Source organism: Miniopterus schreibersii, assembly GCF_964146895.1.
Source record: "Miniopterus schreibersii genome assembly, chromosome: 2".
NCBI classification, from domain to species: domain Eukaryota; kingdom Metazoa; phylum Chordata; class Mammalia; order Chiroptera; family Miniopteridae; genus Miniopterus; species Miniopterus schreibersii.
This window is the reverse complement of record NC_138102.1, coordinates 153,469,787-153,485,863: the sequence shown is the minus strand read 5'-3', so window position 1 is coordinate 153,485,863 and position 16,077 is coordinate 153,469,787. Positions and strand designations below refer to the sequence as shown.

At 38.6% G+C, this 16,077-nt stretch overlaps 1 protein-coding gene across 3 annotated transcripts in view; it reads right to left on the bottom strand.

Annotated features, from left to right (window-relative positions):
• Positions 1 to 16,077, bottom strand: part of TMTC1 (transmembrane O-mannosyltransferase targeting cadherins 1) — a 237,115-nt gene that overhangs the window by 109,469 nt on the left and 111,569 nt on the right. For 2 of the 3 annotated variants that reach the window (XM_081129443.1, XM_081129441.1), the window contains exon 7: positions 13,338 to 13,441. The exons of the other annotated variant lie outside the window; for it this stretch is intronic. In XM_081129443.1, coding sequence (XP_080985569.1) covers positions 13,338 to 13,441 — 104 coding nt within the window. The remainder of the gene's footprint in view (positions 1 to 13,337; positions 13,442 to 16,077) is intronic. 3 annotated transcript variants of the gene reach the window in all.

Genomic DNA, 16,077 nt, shown 5'->3' with positions numbered 1-16,077 from the left:
CAAAAAATCAAAACATCTGTGGTAGAAAAATAATGCTTCTTATTCACAAACGGAGAGACTAGCCATCAGGAGGCAAGTACGAGTGTCCTTGCAAACAGGAGTAGCCAGGAGGACCCCGGGAAGGAAATAATGAATGGGGGTGTTACTAGCATTTCCTGGCTGTGCCTAAGCACTGCGAGCAAGTGGAAAACATCCTAACTGATCTCCTTCCTACTGGGGTAGAGAAAATTGAATTTATTTAAATTTATTAAGTCAACACAAATTCACTAAGTAGTGTTCTAGGCCCTGGAGAACTGTAGAATTCCCAGCACATAACAAACTCCATCTAAGCCTCTGTACTAGGGGATGACCAAACCCAGCACTGCTCCTAGGAGCCTAAGGCCACATTCCTAGGATAACCGACCCCAGCCTCCCATGAAAGTGCTTGCCTGAGAAAGCTCATCACAGCCAGAAGAATTACTGCATGTTCTAGCTAACACCTCAGGAGACGCCCCTTTTTAGGGTGTTTTCTGCAAAGGGCTTACAGTTGTGAATATGTATCGCTTACAACTCAAAAGTGTCCTTCTCTAAGACTGGAGAGCCACTGCATTAAAATGTCATCATCAGGAAGGACAGGGCCTGTTTCCCAGTCTCTGCGGAGGCCGGAACCCTGATTTTGAACACTGCCAGCCAGCAGACTGGGCAAGCCAAATCGCAGTGGCACTGCCCAACCCTTGGCCACTTGCACTTCTCTAGCTCTGCTGAGCCCCAGCTTGGCCCCCTCTCTCGTTCTCCCTTTGAAGTATCTAGTCATCTTTGCACAAATCATAATGGCACTCAGTTCTTAGCCCTATTGTCAGTAGTTACTAAATAAAATGTTTTCACTGCTTTAGCTAATGTCCAGCTGTGTTTATCTTTGAATCCTAGATGGGATTAAACAGAATAAGTCAATGGGTTCCTTGTCCTCGAGGAACGTACAATCCAATAGTGAAAACAGGATGTACAGAACTAACGAAGCAGGATGAGATGAGCACCATGAGAGTGCAGAATGTGAAGAACAGTCGTCGGCTATTGCTCAGATTCTTTTGGAGAAATTTTTTGGATTGGCAAAGTGGTTAGATCAGAGAGCTTCTAAGTTACCTTGCAGTGCCATGAGTCAAGTCACCTTGAATTCCCCTAAACATGTACCTGCTAATTTGGGACATACTTCCCAAATCTTCCCAACTGATCTCCTTCCCTTTCTGTATATTCCATATATTCCAGGTTGACAGTCAAAAATCATTAACAATGATCAGGTGAGGCTCAGTGACAGGGATTTTACTCATTGGCCCAACTCTCAAATCGGAACACAGAAATGGGTTTCCCAACACTCCTCTTTGGTGTTTTTTTTATTTTTTTATTTTTATTATTATTATTATTATTTAATATATCTTTACTGATTTCAGAGAGAGGAAAGGAGAGGGAGAGAGAGAGAGATAGAAACATCAATGATGAGAGAGTCATTGATCGAGCCCGCAACCCAGGCATGTGCCCTGACCGGGAATCGAACCCCGATTGCCTGGATCCCAGGTCAACGCTCAACTGCTGAGCTACTCCCAGCTGGGCCTCTTTGTTATTTCTTTAAAAGTTTGTTTTTATTGATTTCAAAAAGAGGGAGGGAGAGGGAGAGGGAGATAGAAACATCAATGATGAGAGTCATTGATCAGCTTCCTCCTGCAGGCTCCCCACTGGGGATCAAGTCCATTACCCGGGCATGTGCCCTGACCTCTCAGGAATCAAACCGTGACCTCCTAGGTCGACGCCCAACCAGTGAGCAACACCAGCCAGGCTCCTCTCTGTTATTTTTAATAAAATGTTAAAGTGCCAAAAGTGTAGCATATAATTGAAATCTTGAAGAAGTCCAAGCTTTGTTTTTTAATAAAAATGAAAACAAAAACTGCTGTATCCCTTTTAGGCTTGGGCCTGAGAAACTGTCTTATGAGAATGCCAGTTCCGTAGAATGATGATTGGGTCACTTGGTGCGTCTATTTTTCACAGAGCTTCTAAACTACCTAACTCTTAGTTCAGTGAGATTCTCTGTGACAGCTTTAAAGAAGAATGCTGAGCCATCAAACTCAACAGGAAAGTCATGCAGCTTTGTGGCTCAGTTACACCCCAGATCTTAAAAATTACTTTAAGCACAGATCTCTTGGCTCTGAAGGAAAATTTCACCTCTCTTCAGCAGGAAGCAGCTACAGAAGAGACCCTGCACCCCTTTTCTCTGAAAGAACTCAGAGCCAAGATACTTGAGGGGGGAATGTGGTAAGCGGTGAGAGAGATGTGAGCAGAGCAAGGACAATGGGCAAGGTACAGGTCACCAGGGTGAAAGCCCCCAGTCCCTTGCAATGGACAATTGTAGGGTGGGACCCTGCCCCCAGGGTGACCTTTCCTCCCCTAGCAAATTGCTGATCACTCGGTTTGGACACCCTGACCTTTCCTCCCTAGAGATAACATCTAGGCCTCTGTGTATTTCAGCTCCAAGCCCAGAAAAGCAGCAAAACCAGACAAGGTGACCCCATGGCTGACCTCAGGACCAGCTGCATTGGATAAAGAACCCCTGCCCTGGTGCAGACCAATCATTGGAGACCAGACCCTGAAAGAGCACACCTGGAAAGCTGCTGAATATTCTATTAAGATCTTCCCCTGGGACCTCCCCTAAAATCTCCACCCTTAAGACCCTTAGTAAGGAGGACCAGGCGCACTCTCCTTCCTGGGAGCTGGCCCAAGCCTTTCCCTTCCCTCTCTCCCTCCCCCTCCCCCAGGGGAGTAACCATTACCCTCCTCACTCCCAAGCTCCAAGGGCCCTTCCTTTGCCTCTATAACTTGTTTCCTCAGCCCATCTCTTCTACAAATTACTTCTTCTACCTCTGTGATTTTATAAATGTTCTCTTATAGTATGAAAAAAATATATATCTCTTTTTCTTGATATAACAGTTATAAGAAATGATTATAAATGGCTACAAAAAAACCTGTTAGGTGAAAAGCTGATGGGGTACTTTATAATGAATGGATCAGGCTAAAACAGGTGCCTACCAGCTAATTAATTTAAATGTCACAGAAAGTGAGACTAAAAGCCAGCTGTCCTGATGGATATACGTATATCCCCACCTATGAAGCAGTCTTGTCAAAAAATAAATAAAAATTAAACTTGAATCTGATCAAGCCCTTTATTACCAGTTCACATCAAATAGAGAAAACACTGAAACATGCTAAGGATACCAGGGCATGCAATAGGCAAAATTCAGCATGTTGCAAATTCTAAAGAACAAAGGATGGCAGTTTCTTCAACAAATAATGGCAGTGGCTGGGGGTAGGGCAGGTGGCAGAAAGAAGAAAGACACTTATAAATTAAAAGCGTCTTAAAAGATACATCTAACAAAGTACAGGTTTTGTTTAGATGAAAATTCAGACAAACAACTATTAAAAGTAACCACTTAAGAGACAGAAAAAATTGAAACACTGATTGGATATCTGATACTAGAGAATCCCTGTTAATTTTGAAAGTATGATAATAGTGGTGTGGTTCTCTTTTATAAGGATCCTTTTCTTTTAAAAATATACATTAAGAGATATGCATGTAAAAGGAGACTGTAAGGACAGAAAAACGTCCTCCCTTTCCTTTGCTGTGGCCTTCCACAATTTATGAGACACATCTGGTAATTAAACCCCAAGATTGTTGGCTCCTCTGATTCAAATAGCTCCTCTGTTCAAACTGTGGGACAAGATAAGCTACTCTCAAAGCTACATTTTTGCATCCCCCTCAGCCCTGCTGTTTTCACAAGTCAAGGATAATGCGCACCAAGGAGTCTCTGGTTAGTAGAAAGTTCCCTTCCCCCCTTCCCTTTAAACAAGCCTCTTTCGAACTCCTCATAACTTTTGCTCTAAGCATGTTTTACAGGTTTGGGGAAAATACTGATAAGACACCTCCCTGGGACTTCTGCCGGACTGTCTCCTGGAAAGCAAACTGTAACTTTACAAGACAGCCCCTAAAATCTGCTCAACTTCAACAGAAAGCCCCTCTCTTCCTTGTCACCTAGCAACAGCAACCAACTGCTCTTTAAAGTAGAAGCCACTCTTTGTTCCCTGTCCTGTATTGACCAGCAATACTTGGCCCTTTCCTCTCTTGAAAGTAAAAATAACTGTCCTCTCTACATCTCTTCTTTTAGTTGTGAATTCTTTCATAACCTGCATCACCAGCCAAACCCTAACGGAGATGATATCTGGTATTTGCTTCAAGGGGACCGGAAACAAGGAGAAAGAAGTGGGTGGGAGTGTGAATGAAATAATGGGCCATGAGCTATGATTGCTGAAACTAGAAAATGGGTATATAGAGGTTCTTTATGCCATTTTCTCTACTTTTGCAGTTTTGATATTTTCCGTAATAAAAACTATATTTTTTAAACAGGTGGACAAGGCAACAACAGAATTGCAACAGAAATACTTCCTTACATTATAGCTGCAAAGGATATGCAGAAATTTTTATTTGAATGTTATGTTCACATCTGCCCTTGCCCTGAAAGTTGTCTCAATTTCTTATATTTTCGAGACTTGCAATACCATACTGACCAAAAAAGCAAATAAGGGATATTATTTTTTAAATGTTAGAATTTCTACACCGTTATTTAGATTTTTTTTAAATGCTGTGACTGTTGAGACAGACTATAACCCAAATAGGTTAAAAAAGTATAGTAAATCACAGACTAAAAGCAACTTCCCTTATAACACTAGGTCAAGACTATTAATTTACCACAAAACTGACAACTTTCTGCTTTTAATATATATGTACTGTTTCCAGAAACTTAAGAGACATCATCTACATTTCATTGCATACGAATTCAGATCAGTGTTGATAGTAAACTATTTAAATCTTAACTGAAATACTAAAACAACATGAGAAACTTTTTGTAAATTTAAGCATAGTCACTTGAGATCACACCAAAAGCTAACTGCATTTTAGGAGCTAGTCGAGCTAGCTGTAATCAGCAAACTGAAGTATTTCTTTTTAACTCATTGACTATGAATTACATTTCAAACTAATCATCTTGTTCATTTCTGCGCAAATTTCAGAAATGAAATAATGTGTTGACTTTCTCTGCCCTGCTGGCTTCTCATTTTTAAAGCAGGAGCAAGAACAAAATGGATTATTTACCAATTTTCTACCATGAATTCTGCTAACAGGAGGGAAGCCACTAGTCAATCTTGCCATACAGCACAGAAAGCTAGGAATTATAGCACAGAATAAAAGCTAGAATATACAGCACAGAAAGCTAGGAATTCGGCTTAAGCAATTTAGTTATGTATTTTCATTGATAAGCTAGGGACTACATGAACAGGAAACGAAGAGGAGGCTGTGGGGAATTGCCATGCATCGCTGGCACCTAATGAAACTACAGCTCTTTAATCTAAATCTTCACTTTTGTCAAGAAAAAAATTAGAGTCCTTTAAGTGCAAAAATACACATAGATTCTGTTCTTTGCCTTTGAAAACACCTTTCAACTTTTTGCTAAGCCTAAAATATTTCCTTATCCTAGAAAGATGCCTATGATAGGTACGTATGAAAAAATCAGGCACTGCAAGCAGAAATAAACAGCACTTGCTTGTTTTATATAAAAAAATCTTACTCCCAAAGAATCCTTCTTTTTCATTCACCCCCCCAAGTCCTTCATTGTTTCATAAATAGAGGACATTGGCTAGACTGTCAATATACCAGCCTGGGTGTAAAAGACCTTTACAGCCACAGCGGATGACCACACGCTGCCCTGACTCCACCTGTACCTACCAGCTTGAATGGTCTGTCCTGCTCTTCCCTATTTTCAACTCCTGAATTACCACCAATGCTTCAAAGGGTCTCCACAGCCTCACTGTGCCCAGCAATGACAGGCCTTTTCCAGGCATGACCTGCTTATATCATCATCAGCATCTTCTGCCTATCGCTTTCCCCAGGACCAGCCAAAGATGCCACTTCCTACACTACCCTTCTCTAGAGGCAGGAGATCTTCACTGGAATTCAATGAAAGTTGAGTAATTACTCTGCACTTTTCTAAGTGCTGAAGGGTAATAAAACCTAGTCCCTTATCTTCTCTCATCGAGCTCAGGTTTAGCTTCCATTGAGCAAACTTATTGTGCATTGGGCACAGGTTTTCAGATTTCCACACAAGAATCCTGCTGCTATACTAACGAACTACATCCAGCATTAAAAACCCCTTAAACATGTCCAGCATTTTCTAGCTCATAAAGTATTTGCATATAAGGGTTATCTAATCCCAACACAGCCTTTATGCAGCAGGCTTACTCATTTTTGCAGTAAGGGAAATAGCCTTAAGGAGGCTGTGACTTGTTGAATGTCCCACCACAAGCCCATAGCACACAGGACACAGTTTTCTGGCTCCACATACAGGTCTCCACTGTATTATATAGTCTTCCGTTAGCATTTTTTATTAAGGTAGAGAATTAAAGGTCATATGATGGATTAAATATTGATATTTCATGGTGAAGTACCTGCTGGAGACCCTGATTTAGTCCTTGAACAGTGCACCCCAGATGAACTTGAGCTTTCATATATACACACACATACATATAACTTCAACTTTTAGTTAAAGCAAGGCTGACATCCATTTGAAACCAGAGAGTAATGTCACCTACAACACAAGAAACGAGCACTGCACAACAAAAGTAGAATCCTTAAAATAAAAGCTTAGGCCTGGCAACTGATTCATTAGGAAAGCAATGTTTTTGCCTTTATGTTCCAATGTTAGCAAATAATTAAAGAACTTCTTTAATTTTTATCAGCTTCTCGGGGATTTAAGATTGTAATGGAAAAACACAATAGGTAGATTTAAAGGATTATATAGTTTTCTTCAAGAAGTTTTCCAACAACTGATCCCTAGTCCAGAGGTAAAATTTGCTACCTCCACAGGCTCCCTCTTCCAATTCCCTCCCCCTCTCTTCTTTCTTGTATTTCTACCCCTCATTCCCAGGGTCCAAAGTACATTAGGTAAATTACTGTTACAGTGCCTTTTCAGTTGGCAAAACTACACTAAATGACCTTTATCATCTCTTTTATCCCCAAGAAGCTACTTTTTAATGAACAATAACACAAAATACATAATGGGGACAACAGCCCCCTTACAGAGAGATCTTCAGCGACAGAGGACACCGCTTATACCTGATACCTGAGAGTTTCAAAGAGAGTGACACACACCACCCTCCAGACACACTTAGGGTGCTGGTCAGATAAAGATTCTCTTACACAATCTTGTGACCTATTTATTCAATCAGAATTTCTGTGACACTAACCAGGAAATCTTTATTTTTAAACTGCTTCCCTGGGTGATATTGATATTCACTCTGGTTTGGTCATCTTTGCTTTAATAATCAGAGTAACTTCAGTTTCATTTCAAAAAACACACGTATGGAGGACCTCCTAAGACAAGGGCCCTGCTAGTTGCTAAAGCAAGAACAGAGCAATTCATTTTGCATAGATCTCTTTAAATACACAATGTATTTTTTTAAAGAATACATTTTAATTTAATTTGTTATTTTAATTTTTAATTAAATTTGCTCAGAGTTTATTATGAGATAGCCCCCGTTATTAGGAGCTTCTAGAGCTATAAATATTAGGAAAACATAGTGTCCTACAGCTGTAAAGATCAAAACCTAAGCTTGTGTGCCTGGTTGAAGCTATCAACTGAAAATGTAAAGGCAAAGAAAATTTAAAAAACTTCTTTAGAAAGAAGATGTTGAGTTATAACTTAATATTATTTCATGTCTTGATGTTTTCCTACAAAGTAATACAAGCCTTTGCCTACATTTTTGAACATTAGAAACATATCTACCCATGTGAGCCAATATATTCTACCTGCCTATCCAAGACTACATCTCATGATCAAAACATGATGCAGATGGGAGAACTCTACAATCATTCACTGTAAATCCTATTTTATCTATTTCCTAGATTTGAAGGACAACCATTCACAATATTATAAAAGCAATACTTCTTCCATTAAGTATCTACTGCTATACATCTTGTCCCCTTCAAATCTGGTTAGACAGAAAACCAATTACCAGGCAGCTAAGAGGGGTCTTAATAGTAGAGACATTGTATTATCTCTTCTGCAGGCTCCAGCCCTATGCAGAGGCCACACTTAATTTTGGCTTTTGTTTTTACTTAAGATTTGCAAGACTGAATGTCAAAGTATCACATTTATAAAGAGATACATAAACAGATGAGTAAATCCTGAGCTAAATGACAATAACTCTGGCAGGACAAGTTGCACATAAAATCTATTCCATCACTTCTCAAATGCAAGTCCACTGAAACCACGGAAGCAGAATCTATGGGAATTGGAATCCAGAACTGTGTTTGGTTTAGACAATTGCATCTGGGGAACTTGCTTGTCAAGGATTAAGTTGTGCAATTAAAATACAATATCACTTCTGTTCTTTAACTTTTAATTACACTTTTCTTCTCTAGTCAAAAGTAGAAACACTTACAATTCAATGTCATGTCATTCAGTTGGCCCATACAATCTTAATTACAGGTTGGAAAAGTTATTGATCAGTCACATAGAATTACTGATAGCTAATACAAAATGTTCAGATTAAAATGAAAAGGTGAAAGATTAACAGACTTGTTACCAACATATACTGAAGAATGCTCACCCCCCAAATTCTACACTGACCATGATGTGATTTGACATACCCAAAAGTCAAGAAGAAGACATCAAATTCTAAATGGCTTCCAAACTGCTGTTAACATAATTATATTAAAACAAAATTGAAAAGTATTAAAAACATAACCCTCATACAAATACACAGTGAAAACTAAAGGTTTTATATAACTTCTTAATAAGGGAACCAAAAATTTGACAAAGTCAGTTAAACTGCAAGAGAATTTGAATTAGGCAAAGCCTTCTTAGATACACCACCAAATCATCACAAGCAACATTTTAAAAAAATAGATAAATCGGACTTGACCAAAATGAAAAAAAAAAAAAAATTGTGCTTCAAAAGACACAGTTAAGACAGTGAACTCACAGAAAGGTAGAAATGTTTATAAAGCATATATCTAATAAGGGACTTGTATCTAGAACATGTAAAGAATTGTTACAACCCAATAATAAAATGACAAACAGCCCAATTGAAAACTGGACAAAGGATCTGAATAGACATCTCTCCAAAGATGCAGAAATGGCCAATATGTACATGAAAAGATGCTCACGATCATTAGCCATTAAGGAAATGCAAATCAAAACCACAATGAGATACTACTTCACACCCACTTGTGTGGCTGTAATGAAAACAAACAAGCAAAAAGGGGTCAAAGACTAGTGTTGGCGAGATGTAGAGAAACTGGAACCCTCAGACACAGCTGTCAGAAATGTGAAATGGTGCAGCTGCTCTGGTAGACAGTCTGGCAGGTCCTCAGAAAGTTAAAGACACAGCTAGTACGTATGATCTGACAATTTCAGTCCTAGGTGCATCTGAAGAGAGATGCAAACATATATTCAAACAAAAACTTGTACATGAATGTTCATAGCAGCATTATTGTTAGTAAACAAAAAGTGGAAACAACCCCAATGTCCATCAACGGATGAATGGAAAAATGAAAACTGGCATAGCCGTGCACTGGCATGTTACTGGAGAATAAAAGTACTGACATGTGCTACAACATGGATATATATCTTGAACACATTATTCTATGGGAAAGATGGCAGTCACCAAAAGACCACGTTATTATGAGTCCATTTATATGACATGTCCAGAATAGGTAACTTCATGGAGACGAAAAAGTAGATCAATAGTTGCCTAGGGCTGGGGGACTGGGGTAAAATGGGGAGTGACTGCTAATGGATACATTAGCTTTTTGGTGTGATGAAATGTTCTAAAATTGATTGTGGTGATTATTGCACAACTCCATGAGTGAAGTAAAAACATTGAGTTGTATATTCTAAGTAGGTGAACTGCATGGTATGCATATTATATCTCAATAAATCTGCTATTAAATATGTAAACTTTGAACATACTTAACAAATAAATATAAAATTAAACTGAAAAACTGAGGTTTTCATAGTTATTTTTTTTAAAAAGAATGAGATTGGCAAATTAGAGATAAATTTGTTCAATGTCCTGCCAGGTAATAAAGCTGCAACATTTGAAGTTTTATTTTTTATTAGAGAGGAGGGAAAAAAATCACACTTATCTAATTTCTATATGTTAAATTCTAAGTTGACATGATTTGTAAAATATAGCAAATGTATATTGTAAGTCAACCGAATTTGCACTCTTCTAGGTTTGTTAGACATCACCCTATGATATAGTGAATGCCCCGATCATCTTTTGTCCTAGTCCCATGTCTTAGATAATTTTTCTTATCAAGGATTTCTCGTGAGCATGCCACAGTGATTTTGTCCCTCAGTTTTATTAAGCAGAAAATGACCAGTTATTTCATCCTAGCTAAATACCTGGAAACAGATCATCTAAAAGAGAAGGAATTTCAGAACTACAGTCACAAGAAATCATAAAAAACAAAGGAAAACTTGACTAACCTACTTTTAAAAGTTACTAAGATTTTTTAAACTACATTAATTAGCAACCACAGTATTAATAATTTACCATATTACTATAAAAGAAGATATAGTACTTGCAAGACAGAAGCAAAGATGCTATAAGAGTTGTTTAGATTTACACATTCAGTAAAAGAGATAGAGCATTAATGAGAGAGTGACGTAGCTGAATGACAAACCTGTGACTAGTGAAGACAGACTCATAGAGCTGCCAAATCATAACAGCTAAATCGCACAATTGATGAGAAAGAAAGAAAAACCAACAGAAACAGGAAACAGGCCAAGGTAACCCAATTTAAGAATCATCAGCATATTAGAGGTCAAACAAATATGCATGTGGAGTAGAAACTTTATTTGGGAAAGGAAGTAAAGACAATCTTCTGGGCGCTAAAAAGAGTAAACTACAATGCAGCTAGCAGAGAATCGTGAAAAGCTGTATATAACAAGTGACAAGCCATATGTCACTGAAATGTCCCTGGGAATCTATGTATTTTAAGTACAAAATATAGGAAGAAAAGTTTTGTTGCTTTTTTTTAAAGCAAGGAGAGGAAGAATATAAAGGCATAATAGGATATTCTATCCTATATCTTTATATTGATGGAATTGCCTGAGAATAGTCACTTAGATGGATTTATAAACAGAAAGTCCTGGATGAAATGTGTGTCAGACCCCTCTGAAAATAGTACATGTATGTCTTGGAAGTGAAAGGCAGAACTTGGCAAATGTTCTAATTTTGCCAGAGGTTCCACCAAGGAATTTTCCTTGGCCAACAAGCAGGAGTAAAAATGCAACCTACCTCCCCTCCCCACCTGCCAGCAACTAGGACGGTACAGAGAGAAGGGCACTGAGACCAAAGGCCCTTGTCCTGCCACCACAGACCTTGGGCCAGGCACTTGTTTACTGCTAAGAGAAGATATAAATGAAATAACTGGTGGCTGAGTTGAAAGTAGTCTGCCCATCTGTTCCTTTTGACTGCGCATCTCGGCTTTGGGAGCCTGGCAAGCGGGGGCCAGGCTGCATCTAACTGTAGAGATTCGGGTGGATGCTCAAGTCCAGGAGACAGGGAAGCTTGGAAGGCGACCAGCCCGAAGCTAAAGGAAACGGAGCCATTAGCAAGAATGCGATCTGGCAGAGCTGTTTTTCTCTTAAAAGCAGAAAAGTAGCTATTTAAGGAGCTACAGAAACTGAAACAATTTATCAATGAGCTAAAAATGTCCAGACAAGGAGCCTTGGAGATTTTGAAAGCCCTTGAGAGATACCTGAAAAGGACACGTAGATTGCAACATTAACAAAATGCTGAGTTAGAGATGTCAATCTTAAAGATTTAATTAAACAATATTTTGAAAAATATAAGCTATAAACAGTAATTTTTAAGACTCTAAACTGCCTCAAAGAGATAAGCTGACACTAGGAGGTTGAATACCAGATGATTTCTGAAGGTATAGTCAAGATTTTTAAAATATGCTATAAGTAATGAAAACAACTGTGACATAATATCTATTTAAAAATGGTTTAATCAAATGTGAAGGTATCCTTTTTGAGTGGAAAACAGTCTTTAAAGAAAGGTACGAAAGACTAGGAAAAATAATAGAAAACATGCCAGGCAAAGAAAGTTAGAAATTTACCAATTAAAACATATAAGGTAAATAAGTGAAATAAAGCAAAGATCACTGCTGGAATAAAAACCAAATCCAACAACCTGTTGTCCCTAAGAGATACAAGTAACCAAAATATAAAAGGCCCTTAAGTGGTTTTTTTCGTTTTTGTTTTTTGGTTAATCCTCGCCTGAGGGTATTTTTCCCACTGATTTTCAGAGAGTAGAAGCGAGGGAGGGAGGAGGAGAGAAACATCCATGTGAGAGACACATTGACTGGTTGCCTCCCTCATGCACCCAGATCAGGGGCAGGGAGCGAACCCCAAACCCAGGTACGTGCATTTGACCTAGAATCGAACCTGAGACCCTTCAGTGCGTGGGCCAATGTTCCAATCACTGAGCCACACCAGCCAGCACTACATGTTGTTTTAATTTAAGATTTATATACCATGATAAACCTCCCCAAATTGAAGGGTTACTCTTATGAAAATGATACTAGACGTTAAATATATGAAACTATAAAGATTTAAGAATAGGGCACATCAATGTTTAAACATTATAGCAACAATATATCCTGAAGAAAAGATATTTAAATTCTCAAATATAATCATATCTGAAAGCCTCAGAACAACATCACAGCAGACTGAAAAGATAAAGAATTAAAAATCTTCTCAATGAACCAGACCCACTGATCAGCATCCCCTCTTGATCCAATACCGCTAAATCTCTTAGGAACAAATGCTAAGATATAACTAGCTATATCTTAGCAAAAATTGCTGTTCATTTCTGTTTGTCACTTTCAACCTCCCCACTCATTTTAACCTTACAAATAGTTATGTTCAATCGACCTCTATACAACTCTGTGCATTGTTCTGTAACATTTGCCACTTAAGAGATATTTATAATTGATGGTAAGTGCTCAATAAAATGCTTGTTGAATAAATATATATATGCCACTATGAGAACATTAGCAGTAATATGGCAAAATAGCACCATTTGTTGAAAAGAACTCCAAATGAATAGCAATTTCTTTTCTCCCCATAACCTGAGTAGAACACAACCCGCCTTTCTTCAAAATCCAACTTATTTAAGATTACAAATCTACTGGACAAATACCAAGTGAAGTTTTTGCGATTTTTTTTAAAGGTATTTTTACTGACCTTGTGAGAATGTAAGGGGAGAATGAAGCTGGATTATCTTGCTCTGAAAAGAGGGGCATGGACCCTCCCATTATCCACAGGCGGAAGTACAAGACAACGGTCACCTTCAGGGGAAAGAAGATCTGGTAAGAAAATCATCCCTTGTCAGGGTAAGGCCCATCTTTCTGGAGGATACTTCCAGGTGCTTTACAAATATTTTGCTTTGCAAACACTTTCTCTAGTAAACACTTCTATAAAATTTTAACATTTAAAATGAGTAGGAAAGAGGGAAATAGCTGGGGAGTTGAAGAGCAAATAATGAAGGTGAAGAGGGAGCAGCCAGCCGGTTCTCACTCAGCGTCAGCATCACGCACTGGCGCGTATGCTTGTTAGTAAACTTACCAGTGAGCTGTGAGGCCCAGGAGTTGAACCTGTCATTGCTCTGCCTGCCCAATTTCATAACCATTCCACTCACATAAGCCCATACAAATTTAAAATATGATAGATAATACTGAGTCTTTTCAAAATGAATTTATTGGGGTGACACTGGTTCACAAAACCATACAGATTTCATGTGTACAACTCATCAAAACATCACCTGCACACTGATTGTGCGCGGTGCCCTTTGTCCCAAGCAAAGTCTCTTTCGGTCCACATTTTCCCACCCATTGCCCATCCTCACCGTCCCTTTCCCTCCAGCTAACATCACACTGTAGTCTGTGTCTATGTTTATATATATAAAATTTTTCTTAATACCTTCACCTTTCGTCCAGTCCCCCGACCTCTCTCCCCCTGACAGCTGTCAGTCTGTTCTATGTACCCATGCTTCTGCTACTATTTTGTTTGTTAGTTAATTTTGTTCATTAGATTCCTCATATAAGTGAGACCATACGGTACTTGTCTTTCTCTGCCTGGCTTATTTTACTTAGCATAATACTCTCCAGGCCCATCCATGCTGTCACAAAAAGTAAGATTTCCTTCTTTTTTACGACCGAATACAATTCCATTGTGTAAATGTACCATGGCTTTTTAATCCACTCATCGACAGGTGGACGCTTGGGCTGCTTCCAAATCTTGGCTATTGTAAATAACGGTGCATATATTCTTTTGAAGGTTTTTTTGGATATATTCCCAGGAGTTAAAAGGCAGCTCCATTTTTAATTTTTTGAGGAACCTCCATACTGTTTTCCACAGTGGCTGCCCTAGTCTGCATTCCCACCAGCAGTGCACTAGGGCTCCCCTTCTCCACACCCTCGCCAGTGCTTGTTATTTGCTGATTTATTGATGGAGCCATTCTGACAGGTGTGAGGTGCTAACTCATTGTGGTTCTGATTTGCATCTCTTTGAGCATTTTTTCATATGTGCATTGGCCATCTGTATGTTCTCTTTGGAGAAGTGTCTATTCCGGTGTTTTAGCCATTTTTCAATTCGGTTGTTTGTCTCCTTAGCGCTGAGTTGTATAAGTTCTTTGTAAATTTTGGAAATTAACCCCTCATCCGATATATCCTTCGCAAATATGTTCTCCCATTCAGTGGGTTCCCTTTCCACTTTGTTGATGGTTTCTTTTGCTATGCAGAAGCTTTTTAGTTTGATGTAGTCCCATTTGTTTACTTTTTCCTTTTTTTGCCTTGCCTGAGGAGATATATTGGCAAAAATATTGCTACAAGAAATGTATGAAATTTTACTGCCTATGTTTTCTTCTAGGATTTTTATGGTTTCAAGACTTACATTTAAGTATTTTACCCATTTTGAGTTTATTCTTGTGTATGGTGTAAGGTGGCCTAGTTTCATTTTTTTACATGTACCTGTCCAATTTTCCCAACACCATTTATTGAAGAGACTGTTCTTACCCCACTGTATGTTCTTACTTCCTTTGTCAAATACTAATTGACCATAAAGGTGTGGGTTTATTTCTGGGTCCTCTATTCTGTTCCACTGATCTATATGCCTGTTTCTGTGCCAATACGATGCTGTTTTGATTACTATGGTTTTGCAGTATAGCTTGATATCAGGTAGTGTGATACCTCCATCTTTGTTTTTCTTTCTCAAGATTACTGAGGCTCTTCAGGGCCTTTTGTGGTTCCATATACATTTTTAGAATCTCTGTTCTAGGTCTGTAAGATATGCCATTGTATTTTAATAGGATTACATTGAATCTGTAGATTGCTTCAGGCAGTATGGATATTTTAATGATGTTAATTTTTCCTATTCATGAACATGGTATTTGTATCTTCCGCTTATTTGTATCTTCCTCAGTTTCAATACTGCTCAGTCTTAATGAATACATTTGGAAATGTTGCAACCCTTGAATGCCCTGAAGCAGAACACTCATGAAGGGTTATTTCCAACAGCCCCAGGGAACCTGTTTTGTGTCACCCGGTGGAATTTTATCACTAACTGGTGCTATCCTGTTGCAAAGATACTGGGCAATTCTTCAGAGAAATGTTTTGCCTCTTCTGCTGAAATTGTCCTGTCAAAACTCTGTGCTTCATTCAGCTTTTTCATACTCCTCTTCTTCCATAAACATGTTGTAGCGTTGAGAAAAAACCCTCACAGTAATTGTTAACATTAAATTCAAAGACATTTTCATATGTTTCCTATCAAAACTTATTATAAATTTTGACAGAGAATTTATGAGAAACAGCAACAGCATAAGGAGATTGGTCTCCTAACCTCCTTTAATAGAAACATCCAGCAACATAAAAAGATGATTAATGTGATGGTACCAAAGAGGGCCCCCAACAATTCCTACCCTCCTTGT